General features: G+C 60.0%; 3 protein-coding genes across 3 annotated transcripts in view; 2 read left to right on the top strand and 1 right to left on the bottom strand.

Moving 5' to 3' along the window:
• The first annotated feature begins 114 nt into the window (after positions 1–114).
• On the top strand, positions 115–3,629 carry HMGCS2 (3-hydroxy-3-methylglutaryl-CoA synthase 2). Its single transcript, XM_048313589.1, has 9 exons — positions 115–313; positions 565–1,004; positions 1,276–1,401; positions 1,693–1,857; positions 1,928–2,096; positions 2,182–2,352; positions 2,871–2,977; positions 3,081–3,206; positions 3,291–3,629. Exons 1-9 carry the CDS (start codon positions 201–203, stop codon positions 3,395–3,397), a joined length of 1,524 nt encoding a protein of 507 aa, XP_048169546.1. The 5' UTR covers positions 115–200; the 3' UTR covers positions 3,398–3,629.
• Positions 3,630–4,100: 471 nt separating this feature from the next.
• On the bottom strand, positions 4,101–7,680 carry PHGDH (phosphoglycerate dehydrogenase). The gene is made up of 12 exons (XM_048313456.1): positions 7,423–7,680; positions 7,030–7,181; positions 6,792–6,857; positions 6,660–6,714; positions 6,483–6,581; positions 6,247–6,379; positions 6,019–6,167; positions 5,661–5,813; positions 5,403–5,535; positions 5,085–5,209; positions 4,672–4,900; positions 4,101–4,400 (listed from the first exon to the last, which is right to left on the bottom strand). The coding sequence occupies exons 1-12, from the start codon at positions 7,558–7,560 to the stop codon at positions 4,243–4,245; spliced, it is 1,590 nt and encodes a 529-aa protein (XP_048169413.1). The 5' UTR covers positions 7,561–7,680; the 3' UTR covers positions 4,101–4,242.
• A 4,360-nt stretch (positions 7,681–12,040) lies between these two features.
• Positions 12,041–22,950, top strand: part of LOC125330456 (myomegalin-like) — a 36,324-nt gene continuing 25,414 nt past the window's right edge. Inside the window, exons 1-8 of the mRNA XM_048313570.1 lie at positions 12,041–12,290; positions 18,900–18,955; positions 19,157–19,335; positions 19,779–19,889; positions 20,324–20,400; positions 21,060–21,183; positions 21,258–21,412; positions 21,693–21,810. Of these exons, the coding sequence (XP_048169527.1) occupies positions 12,271–12,290; positions 18,900–18,955; positions 19,157–19,335; positions 19,779–19,889; positions 20,324–20,400; positions 21,060–21,183; positions 21,258–21,412; positions 21,693–21,810 (840 nt within the window). The 5' untranslated portion in view covers positions 12,041–12,270. The remainder of the gene's footprint in view (positions 12,291–18,899; positions 18,956–19,156; positions 19,336–19,778; positions 19,890–20,323; positions 20,401–21,059; positions 21,184–21,257; positions 21,413–21,692; positions 21,811–22,950) is intronic.

The raw sequence follows: 22,950 nt of genomic DNA, 5'->3' as shown, positions 1-22,950 counted from the left end.
CCCCCTCCGAAGCTCCATTGCCCCTGTCGTGTTGGCTGGCGCTCGGTGACCTTTGAGCGCCAGGGTCCGGCAGGCTGATAAAGGCCGAGAGGGCTGTGCCGAGCTGCCCACGCAGTTTATAAAAGCACTACGCAAGGCTCATCCCGCTGTCCATCTGTCCGGTCGGCCGTCCCTTCGTCCGTGCAGTGGCCAGGGCGAAGATGTTGCGCTTGGTCGGGCGCGCCGCACGCTGCTGGGGGGTGAGGCGGGCACCGCCGGGGCCAGAGCCGGCGCCCCGGGGCGCCCAGCATCCCACGGCTTGGCAGAGGGCATGGTGAGCATCCACATGGATCCCCAGGGGGGGCTGGAGACATAACCAGGGTAGGGGTGGGGAGCTGGCTGAGCTCTTACACCTTGCTGAAGAAGCAGAGCCTCTCCCTCTTCCCCGCAGCACTGCCAGGCACAGGGAACTAGCAGGGATTTGGGGTGCTCCCAGCCTGGGCTGCTCGCTGGTGGCATCTCCCCAGGGCCACCCTCTGTCCCCAAGACTGCCATGGGATTGTTGCCACTCCCTCTGTCCCACAGCCTCTCCAGTGCCGCTGGGACAGGTGCCTGGCCCAAGGACGTGGGCATCCTGGCCCTGGAGGTGTACTTCCCTGCCCAGTACGTGGATCAGGAGGAGCTGGAGCGGTTTGATGGAGTGGAGGCCGGCAAGTACACACGGGGCCTGGGCCAGAAGCAGATGGGCTTCTGCGCTGCCCACGAGGACATCAACTCCCTGTGCCTGACGGTGGTGCAGCGGCTGGTGGAGCGCGGGCGCCTTTCCTGGGATGCCATCGGCCGCCTGGAGGTGGGCACTGAAACCGTAATCGACAAGTCCAAGGCTGTCAAGACCGTCCTCATGCAACTTTTCCATGACTCTGGCAACACTGACGTGGAGGGCATCGACACCACCAATGCCTGCTATGGGGGAACGGCGTCGCTCTTCAACGCGGCCTCCTGGGTGGAGTCCAGTGCCTGGGATGGTGAGTGCAGGCAGGGACCATGCCGTGGGGCTGGATGCTGGATGGGTGCCATGGGACAGGGGAAGGAGACAGGAGGTGGCCTGAAACCCAGAGTTACTCCCACTTCAAAGGGAGTCACTGCACCCTTCAGGCTCTCCATCACCCCTGTTTCTTTCCCGTCTTGGTGTGACACCTGGCAGCGTGGAGGTGGGAACACACCATCTCCATGAGGGCCATGGGATGGAGGCTTCCACCCACTGATGGCCCTGCCAGTCCCTCTGTCCTCCCTCAGGTCGCTATGCTGTGGTGGTGTGTGGGGACATTGCTGTCTACGCCACGGGGAACGCACGGCCCACGGGAGGTGCCGGAGCCATTGCCATGCTGGTGGGACCCAATGCCCCGCTGGTGCTGGAGAGAGGTTGGTGTCATGGGACCCTGGGGATAGCAAGCTGGTGGGTGCTGTCCCTGGGGTCCATACATCCACGTCCCAGCCCCAGGCAGAGCTGCTCAGCTCCAGAAGTGCTGGCTCTGCCAGACCCTGCTGGGTACTCCAGGGTGCTGGCTAGCCACATCCCTGTGGGCACCATGGAGTGACTCAGGGAGGCTGCTGGATTCCAGGGGTGGCATGGCAGACACCACCCCTGGGTGTTTGCCACTGGGCTGGGACGTCCCGATGCTCTCTGACAGCTGGCTCTTCCCGTGCCTCCAGGCCTGCGCGGAACCCACATGGAGCACGCCTACGACTTCTACAAGCCGAATCTGTCCTCTGAGTACCCGGTGGTGGATGGGCAGCTCTCCATCCAGTGCTACCTGCGGGCGCTGGACCGCTGCTACAGCGTGTACCGACGGAAGGCAGAGACCCAGTGGAAGCAGGGTAAGTGGCAGCAGCCCCGAGGTGCCCATCGCAGCCCCCTGGATACTGATGGCCCCATGTTGCCTCCCAGATGGCATCCAGAGGCCCTTCACCCTCGATGACTTCAAGTACATCATCTTCCACTCGCCCTTCTGCAAGCTGGTGCAGAAGTCTGTGGGGCGGCTGCTGCTGAACGACTTCTTGGCCTCCCCCAACCCTGACACAGCTTCTGGCCTCTACAAGGGGCTGCAGTCCTTCCGGTGGGTCCCTGTGCCATGTCCCCCATCCCTCAGCCCAGCCAGGGATGTGCTGGTCTGGGGTTTGAGCTGGTCTCTCTCTGGGTAGCGGTGTGAAGCTGGAGGACACCTACAGCAGCAAGGAGGTGGAGAAGGCATTCCAGGCAGCCAGCCAGGACATCTTCAACCAGAAAACCAAGCCCTCCCTGCTCCTCTCTTCCCGCAACGGCAACATGTACACACCATCCATGTATGGCTGCCTGGCCTCCCTCCTGTCCCAGTGAGTCCCCCAAAATGCTGGCTTGGGGAGAGGGAGGAGGTCATTTTGGGGAGGGCACTCCCTGGCTGGATAGAGGGCCAGAACTCATCTCCCAGCACTCATCTCCCCTGCCTCAACAGGGACCTGATGCTTTCATTGCACACAACCCCCAGCATGGATGCATCCTGCTCCATGCCATCTCCCTGCCAGTCTTTTCTTCCCAACTTGCTGGAGCTGGGCCAGTGCATAAAGCTCTTCTGTCACCACCAGGAGGATGAAAACCCCTGTTGTCGTGCCCAGTAGAATGAGTGACCCCATGGGAAAGGAGCCATGGGAACAGACAGGCTCTGAGGGGAACAAAAGCCTCGTCCTGGGGCTCCCTGGCACCACCACACTCCAGGGCCACATTCCCTTTGAAATGTGTCCCTGAGGCCCAAGGATCAGCCTGCCTGCAAAGGAGGCAGCCCCCTACACTACCCCTACATCCCTGTATCCCCATCACCCCAAATCTCCTCTAACTCCCTAACCTCTCGCTGCAGGTGCTCAGCACGGGACCTGGCTGGCTCCCGGATCGGTGCCTTCTCCTACGGCTCGGGACTGGCGGCCAGCATGTTCTCCTTCCGCGTCTCGCAGGATGCAGCCCCGGGTGAGCCCCAGGGGAGTGAGGGACTGGGAAGGGAGGGCAGCGTGGGGCTGTGGGGCCAGGGCTGCCAGCGGTGCCATCTCACACGCGGGGTGCCCGTTGCCAGGCTCACCCCTGGACAAGCTGGTCTCCAGCCTGGCTGACCTGCCTGCTCGCCTGGATGCCCGCAAGCGCGTGGCCCCACAGGACTTCGCAGAGATCATGAAAAAACGGGAGGAAACGCATCACTTGGGTGAGTGGGGTTGGGGGGATGTGACCCTGCCCTGCTGGGACCCCACAACACCCCTGAGCATCACTGGCCTCTCTGACCCTGCAGCTGACCACGCTCCCCACGGCTCCCAGGCGGATCTCTTCCCTGGAACCTGGTACCTGACACGGGTGGATTCCAAGTACCGCCGCGAATATGCCAGGAAGCCCATCTAGAGTGGGACCACCAGAGTGGTGAGCCCTGCGGAGGGGGATGATCTCTTTCCCATTGTCATCCCTGTTCATCCCTGCAACCGGGGCTGGCCTCTGTGGGAAACTTCACTTTGGATGGCTGGGGAATGGCCAGCAGTCACTCAGGCCCCAGAGCTGTTGGAGAGGGTGGCATCTTCTGCAAACACCTGGACAGTGCAGGGGAATAAAGGTGTGCATGGGAGGGGGCAGCAGCCCAGCTCTGGCTCCTGGTCTTGAGTGGTCTCCTCCTGCCCCAAGTCCCTCCGTCTTAACAATCGTCTGGATCGCAGCCACTTACAGGTTTTATTTCATGGTCACCTACCCTGTTAGACATGGGAGTATGCCCTGACATTTTGGGGGAGCCAAGTAAACCCCAACCTCCCAGTCTCCAGTTTGGGGGGGCAAGATGGCATTTTCCCCATGATGTCATTAAATTGAAACACCCTTATGGCAAAATTTGTGGGCAGGAGGGCACAGGTGACGCAGGTACTCACGGGAGGGCTCATCCCCCTTGCAGTGCTGCTCTCTGGGCCATGTCCCAGCACGGGTGGCCAGACAGGACCTTGGCAGCCACAGAGACCTTTGCACCCTTCAGCAAACAGCAGCAGGGTCAGGAAGCAGCAGGGGCAGGAGGGAGGGGGTTTGGGGTTGAGGACAAAGGACCGCACAGACAAGGCACCACATGCTCTCTCCTTCTAGACCCTTTATTGAATGTGGGGCCACCCCAAACCCAGTGTAGGTGTCAGGGATGGCCATGTGCAATGCTTCCTCAGCTGGGGGAGGGTCCAGATGCTGCGGCCATGGGGAGAGTCCTTGTCAGCAGTCGGGGTCTACAGCAGGTGGAGCTGGAAGACTTCTGTGACACATGGCTTCAGCTCGCTGAGGTGGGACAGGGGGGCTGAGAGCCCCACGATGCTCCACTGCTCCCCTGCCACTGAGCTGGAGCTGTGGTAGGACAGGAGCTGGGCCCCTGCCTTGCTCAGCAGCCCTGGAGAGGAGGACAGGAATTAGGGACCACAGGCTGCCCCACTGCCCCAACACCCAGCAGGGAGCTGAGCCTCTGCTCACCCCAACACCCTCAGAGGCCCATGATGCCATTTCTTCCCCCACCCCAAGTCCTTTGCTCCATATCACACAACCCCCTGCCCAAACTCCCCATCTCTCCAGGCAACATCTGCTGCAGCAGGGGCTCAGCTCTAGGTCGGACATGGGGGTTCCCCAGGCTGTCCCTACAGCTCAGGGCTGCCACAGGGACTCACCGGTCAGCGTGGCCAGAGCACTGGGATCAGAGGCTTTGGCTCTGTAGAGGAGGAGAGGGCTGGACAGCGGGGCTGGCTGCTTGAAGGTGGCCCCATTGATCTGCCGCAGGACCGGGGTGCTGCCCTGCACCGTCCCCGTCACCTGGTGTGGGGTGCCCTGCAGGGACACTTGCACCAGACCAGTGCTGCTGTCGGGCTCGGGGGCCACATCACTGTGGGTGGTTGTGACCTGCCAGAGAGATGTGGCCACTCAGTGCCCAGGTCCTGCGTGAGGCTGGGGATGGGGAAGAAATGTCCTTGGAGGCACCCCAGGGAACATCCAGCCTGAGTGCTGCATTAGCAGCCCGGTAGGGTGCCCCCAGGCTCATGCTGCTTGGTGGGGAAGGTGCACCGGAGCCCGGGTGTCCACGCACCTTCAGCCCAGCCTCCTGGGCCAGCAGTGTGGCATTCACCAGGGTCACCTCCTGTGTCCCTCCAGCCAGCATGCCCGCGGCCACAGCAGGCGTCAGGTAGCTCCCAGCCTCTTTCAGGGGTGTCCCTGGGGTGCAGGGAGGAGGCATAGATGAGCCAGCAGCAGAAAGGTCAGGCCCGCCTGGAGCTGGTCCTTCCTCTCACCCAATCCATCCTCTCATCCATCCCTGCACACCCCTGGGCTCCAATCCCACCATCAACCACCTTTCTGTCCATCTGTTCTCCTGCCTGCCCATGGGTGTCCCCACACCCAGGCTCACCTAGGGTGCAGACCTGCACGCTACCCTGCACTTGCTTGCCCACTGTGCGCAGCACTGTGCCCAGGGCCCTGGCCAGGGCGATCCAGGGCTTGGTCTGGGGTGCAAAAGCCTTGCTGAGAGCCTGCCCATTAACCTGTGGGAGAGAGTGAACAGTGAGAGCCTGCCAGGGATCACACATGGAGCATTGCTCGCAATGCACCCATGGGTTACAGCTGGGGGGACTGAAGCCCAGAGGTCAGGTGCTGCAGGGGGACTCACTACACCAGTCAGCCCCTTCCCCGTGGCCATGTCCACGATCTGCATGGCGATTTCCTTGCCACAGCGGCTCTGTGCCTCCCAAGTGCTGGCACCCAGGTGTGGGCAGGAGATGACGTTGGGGTGGTTCACCAGGTCACGGTCCTTTGGGGGCTCCTGCAGACACAATTCCATCCTGCCATCAGCTCCCAGCATCCACCTGGGAGCTCAGAGCAGGGGGGATTTACCCCACCTCCTTTGCAAGGAAAGAAGCTGAGAAGGGCTGTTGCTGATCCCAATCCCACAGAGTTTGCCAGGCTGCCCTGCCCTAGTTTGGGCAAAACTAAGGTGATGCTGAGGGGGTCCCAACAGCCCCACTCACCTGTGTGAAGACATCGAGGGCAGCTCCACCGCACTGCCCTGACTGCAGCGCCCGCAGCAGCGCGCCCTCGTCCACGATGCCACCGCGGGCACAGTTGACCACCTGCACGCCACGGCGGCACTTGGCAAAGGTGCTGTCATTCAGGAGCCCTGCAGAAGGAGGGCTATGAGCAGCTGGGGGCTGCCCCAGCTCTCCCCAAACCTCCCTGTGATTGTGCCCACTCCATACCTGTGGTGGAGGGCAGCAGTGGCGTGTGCACCGTGATGAAGTCACAGCGGGGCCAGATCTGCTCTAGAGGCAGCTGCTCCACACCAAAGGTGGCTGAGACATCAGGGGTGATAATGGGGTCGTAGCCTATGGTCTGAGGCAGAGCGGGCACTCGGTCTTACAGCCTGGCATGGTGGCTCTGGCCAGGTCAGAGAGGTCCATGCTCCCCATCACTCCTCCCTGCCCTATCTCCTTACCTTCATGCCAAACGCCTGCATGCGGGTGGCCACCTCCCTGCCGATGCGTCCCAGCCCCAGCACGGCCAGCGTCTTCCCATTCAGCTCCATGCCCATGTACTGGGAAGCACAGGGAGAGTGAGTGAGCACACCCCACATGGGCACCCACCACCCAGAGGTGCTTCACCTGCCTCCTACCTTCTTACGGTCCCACTTGCCCTCCTTCATGGAGGCAGCTGCCTGTGGGATCTGCCTAAAAAGGAGGCTGGGGTCAGTGTGGGGCAGGGGGCTGTAGGGCACACCTCTGTCCGCATCCTGCCTTGTGCTCACCTGGCCAGGCACAGGATCATCCCACAGGTGAGCTCGGCGGCGCTGAGGCTGTTCCCAGTGGGTGTGCTGGGGATGGAGAGTGGTGTCAGTGGTGTGTCTGACAGGGGTCTGTGCCCCGTGAGGATGGAGATACACAGGGTGATGCCAGAGGTGCCATGGGTGGGGAGGGCGCCCTATTGAAGCCTCCCCTGCCTCCCCAGGATCACAGACACGGACGTCCCCACACTCCTGCTCTTACTTCATGACCAGGACGCCCTTCCTGGTGGCTGCCTCTACGTCCACATTATCCACACCAGTGCCAGCTCTGCCCACCACCTTCAGCCTCTCTGCCGCCTCCAGCACCTCGGCCGTGACTTTGGTGGCCGAGCGGACGATGAGCCCATCGCAGTCCTAAGGGGTGACAGACACAACGAGTGGGACCAGGGCCGGGGCCGGTGGTCCCGGGTGGGTCACGGGATGGGGACAGCCACTGCCGGGGTCCGGGATCTGCCGTGCGAAACCGGCCGGGCTCTTGCATCAGACAGGAGGCGGGGACCGGCCGAGAGGGTCCGCTGCCACCTGGGACCGCCGGCCTGCAGCTGTGCCCACCCACCCACGCACCCACCCACGCGTGGGTGCAGCCCTGCCTCACCCGGATCTCCCGCAGCAGCTCCTCCTTGCTCAGGCCGGGCTTCTCCTGCACCCGGAGCCCGCCGGCCTGCAGGATCTCCCGGCAGCAGGGGTCCAGGCTGTCGCTGATCAGCACTTTCTGCAGCTTGCCCAGTGCCATGGCGGGAGCGGGCCCGACGGGACGGGGATGGACGGCACGGGACGGGGGTGCCGGCTCTCTCCGCACGCCGCCGAGAGGCTGCTGCTGCCCCTCCGCCGCGCTAAAAGAGCTGCGAGCGGTGCACGTTTTTCGGGCTCATTGGGTCCCGTCCCCATGATCCCACCTCCTTCCCTTCCCCTCCCCGCCCCAGCCCGCCCGGTTCCCCCCTCATCCCCCCGCCCCCGGGAGGAGGGAGGGAGGAGGCGGGGGTTGCGGGGCCGGGGCTGGGCCGGGGCCCTCAGCAGCCCCAGAGAAAAGGAAGGGGGTGCCCCGCCAGGACCCCGTTGGTCGGGGAGCCACGAAACCGGGGGGAGCGTGTCCCGACCCTGCGCACCGCGTCCGTGCCTCAGTTTCCCCGTCCCGCATATCACAGCTCAGCAAGGCAGGAGGGGGACGGCAGTGGCAGCCACAAAACTGGGGGTGCCGCTGGCAGGAAGCAACCCGACCCCAGCCCATGGCGAGCCCAGCCATGCCCTCCCCAGCTCGCCCAGGATTGGGGGTTCCCCAGACCCCACAGCTCAGAAGTGAGGCAGAGCCATGGCCCCTGCCCACCCCCGACTTTTTGCCCGCTGTTGAGTAATGCCCCTGATAAGGGGCCTGGGACACGAGGCCAGGCCTGGCCACTGGCTCCCAATGATGTGGGGTGCATGGGAGCCACCCAGCAAATGCCCTCCATGGGGCAAGAGCCACGTGGCAGTGTCCAGTGACCTCGCCATGGGAAGTGCTGGCCCTGAGACACGATGGTGAGGGGGCACAGCCCGGCCTGTGGATGCGGCCAAACCTTCACAGGGCACCTGGACCAGACACACCCCAGATCCTGCCCATGGGGAGCAGGGTCTGGCCCTTCATTCCACCACTTTCCATGCACTGGGAGTGCACCCAGTGCTCCCAGGCAGGGTCCTAATGGGATTGGGCCTTTCCCCAGGCTCTGCCCCAGGCAGCAGGTCTGAGCCAAACTGCCCTGTGTGAGACCTGGGTGGTCCTGGAGGCTGTTAAACCAAGCAGAGTCCAAGTGATGGGCCTGTCCCAGCGGACAGAATGGGATGACTGTCCTCGCCACAGGCAGCGCCGCTGAGGTGGGAGAGCCCAGCACTATGCTCACCCTGGAGCTGTGTACAGCCTGGCACCACCTACAGCCGGTGCTACACGGCAGCCACAGCCAGGGAACAACCGTGACGCCAGAGCGGGGAAAGTCCAGGGCGGCCAGCACGGGGTGAGAGATGCGGTCAAGGGCAGCGGCTGGTGAAATCTGCAGCGGTCCCGAAACGGCCCCTCGGCAGAGAACTGTGACCCGGGGACCGCGACGGGGCTCCCTCTCCACAGCCTCACGCGTGGCGTGGGCTGGGGGCACCCAGCGGGACCCGCTGTGGCTGGAACGTGGCTCGCTGTCCCGCGGCTCGCTGTCCCGCAGCCCTCGGCACAGCCGGGCGCCGGCCCTGGCCTCTGTTTTAGCCATTAGGACCTTGCTCAAGGGGCCCGGAGGACACATCAGGACCTGCCATCCCGGCGCCCTGCTCCCCGTGCCGGCACCGCCCGGGCTTGCCCAGCGCCTCCGTGGCTCCTCTCCCACGCCTGTGGTGTGCTTGTGCGGAGGACACGCGTGGCCAAGCCATCGCTGCCTGTGGCAGCGCTGTGGCATCGCTTTTCCCGGCCAGCTGGTGCCCTCTCCTGGGGATTGTGGCCAGACGCACAGCCGCACGGCGCCCCGGCTCCCGCCGGGGGCCTGCTGGGACACTGGGAGTGCTGGCGGGTGGCTGTGCCAGCAGGCATGTCCCCCCACTCCTTGTCCCCCAAGGGAACCAGATGGAGGGGACCCAAAGGCTGGAGGGGACCCAAAGCTGGCAGGGCCAGCGGGATGGGTGCCGGAGGACTCGGGCCGTGGTGGCTGATGAGTCACAACGAGAATGGAGTATGGGAGTTACGGGGGCACAGCACCCCTCTGCTGACCTCATTTGTTCCAGGTATTGCGTTCAGAGTAAGAAATTCGGCAGAAAATAACCCCACCTGTGTTCCAACCGGTCCTCAGAGATCAGAGGGCTGGGGACAGCTGAGCTTATGTTCTGACTATAACCAATTTGGCACTATAGGTCTGGTCATGTTCAGTAGGAAATTCCACGAGTGCAGCTTCACAAATAGTGCAGCTTATTAATTCAACATCAGAGGTTTAGTCACATTCTGTAAGAACCTTCATAATCACAGATTCATGAACAGTGCAGTTTATCAAAGCAGCAGAAACACAGATACAGAATTGCTGTTGATAAGTGCACCACTTGCAATAGAGCTCTAACAGTAACAATAATGTTGTGTTAACCAGCGTGATGATAATAACAATTGTACACAGAAACTTACCATGGAGGTGTCCCCACTTGGGAGGAGGGAGAGGAGAGTAGCCCATTGATAGTCTGCAAGGTACTTTTGGGTCTTCCTCCTAACCAGGTAAAATTTATACCTGCCTTATAATCCAGCCCAAACTTCTCCCCCTACTCCTATGTTAGTAGAGTATGACCTAAGTGGAGAGTATGGAGCTATATACGTGGTACCATGTAGTATTGTGCTTATTAGCATATGCAGGGTGCATATTTTAATATTTAAATGATCATTAATCAGACAAAAGTGACCGTTTTGGCCACTGTGTCCTCCAAATTTCTGGTCATATGACTTTGTTCCATTTGTCAGAGCCAAAGCAGGACCACGCCATCACCACAGGACCTCCTCCTTCAGCCAGCTCATCCTTTCTTGCAACCAACTCTGCAGTTCTCCATCCACGCAGGTAACACAGAGGGTGTGGAGAGTAAACCTTAGCCCTTGCCTGGCTCCTTGATCATCATTCCACACAAGGGTCCTGGACAGACTCTGCTTGGTGGCAGGTGGGGTGACCATGGGGACAGCTGGTTGAAGGGCTGTAGGGGTGCAGGACAGAGGAGAATGGGGTCAAGCAACAGGGAATTGGGAGGAGGGTCCCTGCAGGGAGAATGGGGCTGGGGGAGGAGTCAGGGGCAGCACTGCTATTGGGGTGTCAAGCAGGGAAAGGAATTAGGGGCATCAAAGGAGACTGGGGTTAATGGTGTTGGGATGGGGAGTGGCGAAGAAGAGGAAAGTGGTGGGGGAGATTGGGGGTCTTTGGTTGGGATGGTGGGTGTTCAAGGGGGTTTATGGGGATCAAGGGCTATAGGAATGTCCCAGTGGAGGACTGGGAAGTCATGGACAATTAGAGAGCAAGTGAGGGTATTGTGGGGCTGGAGCGACACCCGGGGACTCGTGGGGCTCTGGGGTGGCAAAGGGGATTGGGGGTGTCAGGTTGAGATGGAGGCATCCAAGGAAGGGGATGACAACAATGACTGGGCGCATAACTGGGGTGTCAGGATGAAGGGTTGAGGGTGCCTTGGGGCATCCTGGCGAATTGGGTGTCTTTTGGGGAGACTGTGAAGTTGGAAGAAGGGATCATGGATTGTTTCTGGGGGACTGAAGTGTGAGGAAGGATTGGGGCTCAGTCCAGAGGGACTGGATGGAGTGGGGATTGGGGCGGGGGTTGGCTGTGTCAGCCGGGACAGGATGGCAGCTGGGCGGGGGGCTGGGGAGATTAAGGGCGGATGGAGAGAAGGATCAGGGAGAGAGCAGAGGGAGGGAGCAGGGAAGGAAAGGTGGGGGTCAGAGGGGGGATGGATGGATGGATGGATGGATGGAGGGAGGGAGGGAGGGAGGGAGGAAGGGAGGAAGGGAGGAAGGGAGGAAGGAAGGAAGGAATTCGGAAGGAATTCGGAAGGAAGGAATTTGGAAGGAAGGAATTCGGAAGGAAGGAATTCGGAAGGAAGGAATTCGGAAGGAATTCGGAAGGAAGGAAGGAAGGAAGGAATTCGGAAGGAAGGAAGGAATTTGGAAGGAAGGAATTCGGAAGGAAGGAAGGAAGGAAGGAAGGAAGGAAGGAATTCGGAAGGAAGAAAGGAATTCGGAAGGAAGGAAGGAAGGAAGGAAGGAAGGAATTCGGAAGGAAGGAAGGAAGGAAGGAAGGAAGGAAGGAAGAAAGGAAGGAAGGAAGGAAGGAAGGAATTCGGAAGGAAGGAAGGAAGGAAGGAATTCGGAAGGAATTCGGAAGGAATTCGGAAGGAAGGAAGGAAGGAAGGAAGGAAGGAAGGAAGGAAGGAATTCGGAAGGAAGGAATTCGGAAGGAAGGAATTCGGAAGGAAGGAAGGAAGGAAGGAAGGAAGGAAGGAAGGAATTCGGAAGGAAGGAAGGAAGGAAGGAAGGAATTCGGAAGGAAGGAAGGAAGGAATTCGGAAGGGAGGAATTCGGAAGGAAGGAAGGAATTCGGAAGGAATTCGGAAGGAATTCGGAAGGAATTCGGAAGGAAGGAAGGATGGAAGGAAGGATGGATGGATGGATGCGGGGTCAGGAGGGAGGGAGGGATGCTGGGAGGCAGGGATGGATGAAGGATGGAGGCAGGGAGAAGGAGGAGGAGGAGGAGGAGGAGGGGAAGCAGAGGCGGGCGGAGCCGGCCGGTGCCGCAGAGCCGCCTCCTCGGCGCACGCTGGGCCGGCTCGGCAGCGCCTGCGGGGACCCGGCGGCCCGGCCGGGTGCCCGCGGTGGCCGGCCCGGTGCTGGCCAGCCCGGTGCCGCTGGTGCGTGGCCCGGTGCTGCCCGGCCCGGTGCGGCGGAGCCCGGCGGGGCAGCAGGATGCGAGCCCCGAGGCGGAGGTGAGGAGCGTGTCCGTGCGCGCGTGTGACATCCACGGGTGCGCGTGTCCGGGGTGATGCGGGTCGGGATGTCCGTGTATCCGGGCACGCAGAGGGCTGCCTCTGCCCGGGACACCCGCTGGGGCTGCGTATGCCCGCGCTGGGTTGTGGTGATGCCGCGGCAGCTTGAGGCCCAGGTACCTCCCGGCATCGGTGCCGCCGGGATGCAGCTGGGATGCGGCCGGGATCAGTGCTCCCTCGGGGCTGTGCAGGGCCGGACACCTCCTGTCCCAAGCCCCATTCCCTTGGGCCGTGGGTGCCCCTTCCTGCTGCTGGAGTACCGTGGGTTGGGGCTGGTGACGGGGCTTTGGGACCCCGGGTTGGCGGCTCTCTGGGCCCTGCACCAGGCAAGCCCAAGAGAACTCGGGAGTCACTGGTGTGCATGAAAGGGACATTGGTCCCTTGTCCAGCACCGAGGGCACACTGGTGTTCGTTGCCCTGTGCCATGGGGACCTGTGGGTGTCAGGGCAATGTGTGTGCGCCAGAGGAGAGGGCAGGAACTGTACGGTCCTGTAGGATCCTCGGCTGGTGCCTGCACCATCACTAAGCTCTCCTCGGTGCACTGGGTATGTGAGGTTTACTGGGAGGTGCTGGGCCAAGCATGGTCCTGAAGGAAGGCTTCAGGGTGTTGGTGCAGGGAGCTTGGCTTGCCCCATCTCCGCAGCCCCCTTTTCATCCTGCCTGCTCTTCCCCTGGCTCTGCCCATCCCCGATTCCACGCTGAGCCGCTGGCCAGACCGTTTGTCCCGGCACCTATCCAGGGCTGCTGGGCCTCGGGAGCTGTGCCGACTACCACGCCTGCGGTGCAGCGCCGGGAGCCGCCTCGCCGGGAGCGTGGGTAACGCCAGCCCCCGGCTCCCCGCGTCCTGCTGTGCTCAATGGAGACCTTGTTGCCGTGCCCCGTGTGCAGGCCGGTGGGTGGCCGTGCCGTGCGCTCTGTGCTGTGCTCACACACTGAGGCAGCCACCGTGTTTGTGGACGGCTGCCCCCGCTCCACCTCCTCCGTGGTGGCACTCCGCCCCCGCTGAGACATTTGTGCCAACGAGTCAGCAGGGAGCTGGGATGTGCCAGGCTCGTCATCTAAGCTGCCACACTCTCCCTGGCCTTGCCTGGCCCTTGCCACAACCCCTCTGCCAGCCTGGAGCCACTGGCACACAGACTGGCTGTTGCTGAGCACGGGGCTGGGGCCTGCCGTCCATCCCTCCATCCATCCCTCTGTCCATCTGTCTCCCCGCTGGAGGTGGTCCAGTAGCAGTAGGTGAGTTGCTGTTGCTGGGTTCTAGTGCCTGGTGCTTTGGGGATGCTTTACCCCAGGATGCTTTCCCCGTGGGCAGCAGCCACTCTCACGTAGCCCATGTGCCCTGGCCCTGGCTGCCAGCCCTGCATTCTCCCCTCTCCCCGATGGCACCCCAGGGTGCCGCTGCTGGCAAGTGGCTGCAGTGGCCCTGGTGTGATGCCATGGAGATGCTGTGAGTCAGTGAGTGCTCTGAGTCAGGGCCGCGTGGTGCCCCTCATGCCAGGGCTTGGAGGTACATGGGGGTGGGTAGTGCTGCCTGCTGAGGGGGGGGCCCCAGGGCTGTGCCCCCCTTGTTCTGTGCTGTGCCGGCAGCTCTGCTCCATGCTCCAGGCTGGCATAGCCAGCATGAAAGGGCTCTTGTCCTCTTGCAGCCCCAGCAGCACTGCAGTGACCTCCCCTTCACAGCAAACAAATTCCCAGTGTTGGGCACGGGCGGGGGGGGGGGGGGGGACACGGACAGACCCCCCACTCAGCCCAGCAGAGCCCTGGGCTCCTGCTGGCCTAGCATTTCCATGGCCAGGCATGGTGCTGCCACCCTGGCTGTGTGGGGTGCTGGCCAGGCAGCTGGACTTTGGGAGAGTGGGTGCTCTGCTCATTCACCCCAGAACTGGCAGGCAGCCACTGCACTGGGCTGGCCCCGCCTCAGGGTGGCCCTGAGCAGTAATACTTGTTTCCCAGGCATAAGGTTATTTTTGGGTTGTTAATACCATTGCCACGGTCCCAGTCTGAAGAATTGTAACCAGCACAGGATGGCCTGGTATCAGTCAGTTGGGTATTCCCCCCCAAACTCTCGCTCTGTCCTTTCCTTTGTTCTTTCCTTATCTGTTCTGTTTGTGTCACCTCCCCACCAGGGACAGCAAGCCCTTCTCTAGATAGGAATATCTTGTTCCAGTGTCATTGAAAGAGTGGCAGCTACTGTCTAGTGCTCTCTCTGTCTTTTCCAGCCCCTTTTGATACAGATTAAAATGGGAACCATGTTCACTGAACCCCCATTCCCCATAGATAGAGTTGGTCAAGTACATGGGACCAAGCTGTTGGGACAACCTCAGTTCTCTTAATAATTCTAAAGTCCCCAGAACATGCTGTCACTCCTTTATGTTAGGTAGGTTCTGCCCATGTTCTGTTTTTTCCAGGGCTTGCAGGAGAACAGAAGTGGCTTTTTTAATCCAATAGACTCCCAAGAACTTAACCTCCTGCTTGGGCCCCTGATGCTGGGATGTAGGACTGCTAAAGGCTCACATTTTTCCTTGCAGGCAAAACTACCATAGGGTATTACCCAACCAAGCTGATTAGAAGGATGGAGCACCTACCTCTCTGAGGGAATTTGAGAGAATTCTCTCTATGAGACAATTTGGTTTGTTCAGCCTGGAAAAGAGAAGGCTTCAGGGGGGCCTAATTGTGGGCTTCCAGTACCTGAAGGGAGCCCACAAGAAAGACGGAGGGATACCTTTTACAAGAGCAGGACAAGGGGGAATGGCTTCAAACTGACAGAGGGTAGGTTTGGATTGGATAGTAGGAAAAATTTTTTACTCTGAGGGTGGTGAGACACCAGCACAGGTTACCCAGAGAAGCTGTGGATGTCCCATTGCCAGAAGTGTTCAAGGTCAGGCTTGATGTGGCCCAGAGCAACCTGGGCTAGTGGAAGGTGTGCCTGCCCATGGGGGTTGGAATGAGATGATCTTTAAGATTCCTTCCAAACCAGGCCATTCTGGGATCATTCGATGATGATGGTGTCATTGATCTACTGATACACTGTAACCTTTGGTGGGGCCAGACTGTGGCTAAGACTTTGCCAGGGCTTTATGAGCAATAGTGGAAGAGTGTTTATATCCCTGGGGCAGCCTATTAAAAATATGCTACATTCCCTTCCCGGTGAACCTGAATCAAGCCTTGTTGTGTTCCTGGAGTGGAATCACAAAAAGCATATCTTTTACACCCAGGGTTGCCATCCATGAGTGGGGCACTCCCTGAAGTTGAGTTACCAGTTCCTCCGCGTTTGGCACAGCAGTGGTTAAAGGCTCAGTATTGGCATCTTTTCTCCAAACCTGGTCCCACCCTGTCTATGCATCAGTAATCAACAGTTAATTGCCATCTCCATTCCAGTTTTTGGATTAGCCAGACTGGTGAATTGTATGGGGTGAAAGTTTGGTGAGTTATTAATTGGTGCATTATATAGGGAGTGGGCTTTGGCATTGATTTGTCTTTTTTTGAAATCAGCTGTAACTTCAGGAGTTCAATTTTGTGCCGCAGCAGAGACTTGTATCGTGGTACATTAGTAGCTTTTGAATGAGGGAGTGTAAGTGCCGTGTGGGGTGAATGCACTGTAGTATCTGGATTTCTTTTAGGGTCAGGGTTGAGCGGGAGGACCAAAAGTTGCTCTGCATCAGCTGCCAGATTTGGCTGCTCAGAACATCGAAACCAAAAATGTTTTCATTGTGATCTTTTACTGCAAAGCGAGGGGAGGACGTGTGCTTATCGCCTGGGAGCCATAAATTAGCCTTGGTGGTTTGGCACGTAGCACTTGCTCCGTTCATTCCAGTGATTTCAACTCTGCCCAGTTTTTCAGTGTCCTGCTGTGCTAATACTGGAATATGTGTTCCCTTATCTGTTAGAAATGTCATTAATAGTTGAGGAGGCCCACCTGGAATCAGAATGTATGGGCTGTCATTATGTATGCATTCATAGGATTCCACCTGCTGAATTTCAGTCCACCCTGGCTTAGGGGCACAGCACTTTTCAAACTGAATCAGATTGAATGGGATTGTTTCTCGGGTATGATTTCCCACTCCTCCTCAAGGTTCAGTTGTCTCTTCTGTTTCTATAATGCATCTGGCTTCATCCTCAGGGGGATTTGAAGGAGACAAAGAATCATCTTCCCCCACTTCTCTGGCATTGGGGTCACCCCATATGTCTCCATCCTGTTCCTCAGGGAATATGATTAGTTTTCTAATCTGTCTGATGGCAGGGGGATCAGGAGCTCACACAAGCATCATATCTACCTTTTCTTCCAATTTTTATTTTTATCTCCTTCTCTTCCCCTAAACGTTTCTGCAGTTGCTTTTCCCTATTTTTCAGCTGTGACCAAATACATTTTAAGTTGCTCCTTTTCTGATTTCAAAGCAGTATATTCTACATCTGCCATTTTTTAGGAGAGAGGGTGCTCTGATTTCCTTTTGCACACAAGATCAGTTGCCCTCAATACTGCATCAACAATTGTTTTATTGTTGTTTTTCCAACATTTTTGGGCCCATTCTGTTCCCTCTCAGGATGGTACACACTTGTGTCAACCCAAGTAATATTAACAGTAACATGCAGAAACCTAAGCAAGGTGTCCCTGGCTTGGGACAAGGGAGAGGAGAGTAGCCCATTGCCCGTCTCCAAGGTATTATTGGGTCTTCCTTCTAACTAGGTGAAATTTCTACCCTCTTTATGTATAGCCCAATCTTATCCCCCTCCTCCTATGTTACATACGGCATGATCTAGGTGGAGGGTTGAGTAATAGAGACATATATGTGGCAGCAGGTATTTCATTAAGCTTATTAGCCTGTGCAGCACTGTGTGTTTCATTATTTAAATAACCCTTAATCTGGAGAAAGTTACTTTTTTGGCCATGGTGTCCTTCAAAGTTCTAGTCACAGGACTTTGTTCCGTTCTGTGCAGTTCTTCAGAGCCAAAGCAGGACAATCTCATCTCACAGGACCTCTTCCTTTGCCCAGCTCATCCTTTCTTGATGTCAACTATGCACATCTCCATCTGCAAAGTTAACGTGGAGGGTACACAGTGTAGGCTGTAGATAGTAAGCCTTAGCCCTTGCCTGGCTCCTTGGTCATCACCCCACAGCATCCCCAGGATTTGCAGTTCCTTGGCTATTGTACTGTCCCTATGGGTATTCTGCTACTGGGCATTGTGTCTCCTTGTGCATCAAGTGCTTGGCTCCTTGTTTGTTGTGTCTCTGGGTATTACCCTTCTGGGTGTCGAGCCTTGCATATTATGTCACTGGTTAATGTGCCTTTTTGGGTATTTTGCCTCCAGGGACATCATGCCTTAGGATATCATGCCACTGGGTACTGTGCTTCCTTAAGTGTTGTGCATCCTTGTGCATCTTGAGTCTGGGTATCGTGGCTCCTTGGATGTTTTGTCTCTGGGTGTCACACCCTGGGTACTGGTCCTCCTGGGGTGTCACACCTCCTTGGATATTGTGCCTCTTGGTATCAGGTCTCCTCAGGCATCACACTTATGGTTATTGAAACTTGGGTGCCACTGGGTTCCATACCTCTGGGTAAGATGCCCCTGGGCACTGCACCTCTGGGTGCTGTGCCTCCAGGTACAACACTTCTGGCTGCTTTGTCTCTGGGTATCATGCCAGCTATGGTGCCTGGCAGGGCACGCAGCCACACCTGACCGGTGACAGTGTGTTTAAAGTCATCATGCCTCAGTTTCCCTCCATGATGGGTTGTTGCTGCAGGGGTTGTGGCAGCCTCTGTCTGCCTCCCCTGCTCCCTGTCAGGCTGGCAGTGCTGTGTCCCCTGCTGCAGGGTGCTGGTGTGGTGTGGAAGGCTCTGGGGACATGGTCCCGGGGGCCCTACCATGGCATGTGCCACAGGAACATGCTGCCCCTACTTGGCTGTTGGGGCTCAGCCTTGTGCATGTGGGCAGGGCACTGTGCCCACACTGGTGCTGGGGCACGTGCCCACCTCCCTGCTCATTGGGCCCCACCAAAAAGCTGTCAGGCTGAGATTAGAAAATAAACATTCTGATTTCTTTAAAAGGGAAAAATCCCAACAGTCCAGGGGTTTTTTTATTTGTTGGGGTTTCTCTCTTTCTTTTAAATTATGAAATGACTCACACTTCTGAGCTGAAAATAAACCCGATTATGGCTGCGGTGGGGAGCTGGTGAGCCATGACAGCTCAGAGGCACAGGGTCCTTCAGAGAGCAGCCAGGGCCAGCCCTGCCTCGTTCCCCCAGATCTTCCCTGGGGGCTGTGGTGGTCTGCTGTGGGGGCTCAGGTGGCCCTGACAGGGCTGCTAATGGAGCTAAAGTGCTACTAAGGGGACACCGCCATCTGCACAGCCCCCAGGGCCTCGTGTCTTTGCACTCAGAGCCGCTGCCCGGCGGCTGTGGGAACACACACGTGCATCCCCACGTGTGCACAGACACCAGTGGGCCCCCAGCCACCCTCCCTGGTCCCTCTGGCACAGCGCGGGGTGGTGCGGGGGGGCCAGGCCTGGACCCCCGATGCTGTGTGTGACACGGCCGTGCGCTGCTCTCCGCAGGGACCCCTGCAGCAGTGACGCGCCAGCTGTGGTCCCCGGAGCCAGACACATGGCAGGTAAGGCACCCCGAGAGCCCCCGGTACCCTGCATGGCCCGTTCCCGTGCCCCACCGAGGGGGATGCACCTGTGCATTGCCTCAGGGATGGCCAGTGGCTTTCTGGGCCCTAAGGCATCCCCATGTCTCTCCTCGGGGGCAGACGAGGTGTGGAGCAGCCACTTTGCTCGTCTGACTGCTGCTCGCCCTTGCTCCCTGCCAGCTTCCCAAGAAGGGCCGTGGGGTGAAGGCGATGAGGACCCTGTGCCAGCCGAGCCGAGGGCGTCCAGTGGCCCCCCGGGTGCCCAGCCCCAGCCTGGCCCCTTGGTGCAAACGTGTCTCCTCCGGGATCTGGAGATGGGTCCCCTCGCCCAGACACAGACCCTGCGGGATTTCGAGCAGGTGAGACCGCGGGGCGCTGGGACCCCCCATGGCATCGCCAGGGCCCTCCCGGCACTGCCGGATGCTTGCAGGATTCATGCCGGGTCCCCTGGACACAGCAGAGGGGTGTGGAGTGCAGGAGGGGTCGCGGGCAGGTGGGGGAGGCAAAGGGAGAGGGGGCTGAGCCCGGCCGGGCGCCACGCTCCCCTCACCGCCCTCACGGCTGCGGCGCGTGGGGGCCTCCGGGGCTCGGGTTTCACCACTCGCTGTCCCCGCTCCAGCGATTCCTCAAATAGCTCTGGGAGGCGAAAAAAAGAGGAAAGGGAGAGCAGCGGGGCCAGCGACGGGAGCTGCGGGCGGGCAGGGAGCCTAGGCTGTGTCCCGGCGGCGCCATGTGAGGGGTGCCGGGATGCCCGCCCCATGGAGCGCCGGCCATGGCTAACGGGTACCGCACGCTCTCCCAGCACCTCAATGACCTCAAAAAGGAGAATTTCAGTCTCAAGCTCCGCATCTACTTTCTGGAGGAGCGCGTCCAGCAGAAGGGCGAGGACAGCCGGGACGATGTCTACCGGCGGGTGAGTGCCTGTAGGAGACGGGTGAGGAGGCTTCCTCTCTTTTCTGGGAGGGAATGGGGTCCGGGGAGTGTAGCCGGGAGGGATGCCAGGGAGGGCATCGGGCACTGGGGCTGGGGGAGCTGCTGTGTGGGAGTTTGTCCCTCATTTCCTTTGACAGGAGTGGGGAGAGGGTTGCGAAGGCCGTCCCCAGCCTGGTGGGGTGCCCGGGGTGGGTGACAGTGCCAGTTTGGGGACAGACAGATGGAGTGGGTACACCCCATCCCGGCGCCGACAGGCTAAAATTCCACCTGTGCCACTCACTGACAGGAGCACCCAAAGCCCTGCCGTGGGGTGGGGGTCCCCCATACCACTTCTGCTTCATTCCCGTGGGCAGTGGGGCTGGGGGGTCCAGGCAAGCATGAGGGCATCCTACCCACCTCCTTCCTGCTCCATAGAACATTGAGCTGAAGGTGGAGGTGGAGAGCCTGAAGCGGGAGCTGCAGGAGAAGCAACAAGCTCTGGACAACACATGGTGAGTGGGGCTGGCCAAACCCCTCACCCCAGGGCAGACATGGTGCCCACGCACTGCCTGCAGTGGCTGTGGGGGCATGGGGACGGGGGTGTCTGCCTGCACCCTGCCCATAGCAGGCAGTAGAGGGGCCTGCAGTGGGGCTGGAGGGGTTTGCAGTGGGGCTGGGTATCCACAGGGCTCCTCTTACAGCCCCGGCGCCAGCCAAAAATAAAGGACAGCACCTGTTTGGTGGGGGAGGGCTGTGCTGTGCCCAGGGGCCATGGCATGGGTGTCTCACCGTGAGGCATTGATGGCAGGGAGGCCAGTGGCACAGCAGCTGGTTTCGGGAGTGTGTGGGGAGTGCTCTGGTGAGTCAGAGCCTAAACAGGTCCCGGTGCTGCCACAGGAGCTGTGTCCCCAGGGCAGCAGTGCTGGGAGTGTGTAGGACATGGGGGCAGCCAGGCTGAGGGCACCTGGAGTGGTACAGATCACCCAGCCCAGCTGCTTTGGGGTGGAGACTTCCACAAAGGCCGTGCCATGCTGTGCTATGCCATGCTGTGCCACGCTGCACAGTGCCAAGCCATGCCATGCCGTGCCAAGCCATGCCATGCCGTGCCAACCCATGCCATGTCATGGGAGATGCCATGCCACACAGTGGCACACCGTGCTGTGCCTGGCAGGGTGGCTGCGGAGAACCAGACGACCCGCAACCAGGCCGTGCTCCAGCAGCAGTATGAGGAGCGGCAGCGGGAGTCGGAGCATGTCTACGAGCTCCTGGAGAACAAGATCCAGCTCCTGCAGGAAGTGAGTCAAGGGGTAGTGGGGGCCAGGGAGGAGCTGGGGGCCGGTGCCTGGGGGCTCACCCTGCTGCCATGCAGGAGGCCAGGCTGGCACGGAGTGAGGCCGAGCAGGCCACAGCACTGGCCAGAGCTGAGGCAGAGAAATGCCGGGAGCTGACAGGGAAGCTGAAGGAAGTGGCAAGGACAAAGCAGGAGGACAGGAGCGACGATGGCTGCGGCACCATGGCCCAGAGGTAAGTGTCCAGGACCTGTGCCCTCTATGTTGTCAGCCTGTGCCCTGTGCCGGTCCTTGGGGACTACCAGGGGGCTTGTGCTGGGCACGACTGAGGCACTGTGCCTATCTGGTGGGGTGCAGGGGTCACCCCAAGGGGGGAGAGCTGGGCTGTGGGGAAGGGGGAGCAGTCCTGAGGCTGCTCTGCTTTGCCCCAGAGATTGGCCTCTGTCAGCTGGCCCCAGTGTCATCCCAGGGCCAACCCAATCCCTGAGCATCCCATGCGCTTTTGTCCCTTTCAGGAGGATCGAAGAGCTGACCCAAGAGCTGGCTGCCACCAACCAGCTCGTGGAAATGCTGTCAGCAGAGAAGCATGACCTGCAGCAGCGCCTGGAGGGGTCTCCAGTCATGGAGGGGCAGGTAAGTGGGCAAGAGTGGAGGGACCCCAGGGAGGAGGACATCCACTCAGGGCTTGGCTGGTTGTTGTCATCCCTGTCTCCTTTTGCGGCTGTGGCCAGGGCTGTGCCATGTTCAAGCTGGCAGGGTCAGGTGATTGCGAGGAACTAGGAGGAGCAGGGGGCCTCAGAGGACATGGTATGAGCTGTCAGGGGACAGGCCACCAGCCTGTGCAGTCCTTCTGCGGGTGTTGGTGCCGCTTGCTCCCATCTGCCATTTAAATCCCAAGTATTAAAATACTCCTGGCAGCCTGGCATGGTGCCAGGCAGGATTTCGGTGCTGTGAGAGATCAGAGCGGCATGTTCCTGGCAGCTGCACAGCTCTGGCCATGCTGCATGTTGGTGGCACGGTGCTGTCCCCAGCAGCCGTGGGCCATCAGTGCGTGAGTGAGCTGCCTGTGTGGTGGTCCTGAGGGGACCCTGGTGTTTGCCCACGGGCGTGGGCTGCTGTGCAGGTGCTGGTGGCACTGTGCTGTGGGGACATGCCCACCCACACTGCCTGCTGGGGCTGGGCACTGGGGCAGGCTGGCACTGGGATGTAGCACTGGCACTGCGGTGGGGGCCTGGCACTGGGACAGGCACTGGCATTGGGACGGGGATGTGGCACTGGGGTGAGGATCTGGCACTGGGACAGGTGCTGGCATGGGGACAGGGACGTGGCACAGGCATCGGGGTGGGAACCTGGCAGTGGGACAGACAGTGGCACTGGAACGGGGACGTGGCACATGCACTGGGGTAGGGAGCTGGGACAGGCACTTGCATTGGAGCCAAGCACTAGTGTGTGGGTGGGTGGGTGGGTGGCTCTGGCACTGAGACTGAACCCTTACGCTGTCGCGTCGCGATAGATCGCTGTCAGTGTCTCTGCCGCGACCCCCGGCGCTGCCCGTGTGTCCGGGCAGGGCGCGGACCAGCACTGCGCATGCGTAACGCGGGCGTGGCAACTACATATCCCGCCAGTCGTTGCGGGTACTGCGCATGCGCGGGAGGCTGGCTCCGCCGCCATCTTGAAATCTGAGCCAGAAGCCGGGCGCTGCCGTGGCAGGAGCATCTTCGGCTCGGGGCGGAGGGGCCGGGGCAGGAGGGGCCGGGGCAGGAGGGGCAGGGG

Source organism: Corvus hawaiiensis, chromosome 9 (assembly GCF_020740725.1).
Source record: "Corvus hawaiiensis isolate bCorHaw1 chromosome 9, bCorHaw1.pri.cur, whole genome shotgun sequence".
Taxonomy (NCBI): Eukaryota; Metazoa; Chordata; class Aves; order Passeriformes; family Corvidae; genus Corvus; species Corvus hawaiiensis.
The sequence above is the reverse complement of the archived record's forward strand: the minus strand, read 5'-3'. Positions and strand labels throughout refer to the sequence as shown.

Coding starts and splice junctions, on each gene's coding strand:
- PHGDH (XM_048313456.1), bottom strand. CDS start 7,560: ATGGCACTGGGCAAGCTGCAGAAAGTGCTGATCAGCGACAGCCTGGAC. Junction 6,380..6,482: donor TGCAGGCGTTTGGCATGAAG/GTAAGGAGATAG, acceptor GCTCTGCCTCAG/ACCATAGGCTACGACCCCAT. Junction 5,210..5,402: donor CGTGCAGGTCTGCACCCTAG/GTGAGCCTGGGT, acceptor CCTGCACCCCAG/GGACACCCCTGAAAGAGGCT.
- HMGCS2 (XM_048313589.1), top strand. CDS start 201: ATGTTGCGCTTGGTCGGGCGCGCCGCACGCTGCTGGGGGGTGAGGCGG. Junction 314..564: donor ACGGCTTGGCAGAGGGCATG/GTGAGCATCCAC, acceptor TCTGTCCCACAG/CCTCTCCAGTGCCGCTGGGA. Junction 1,005..1,275: donor GGAGTCCAGTGCCTGGGATG/GTGAGTGCAGGC, acceptor GTCCTCCCTCAG/GTCGCTATGCTGTGGTGGTG.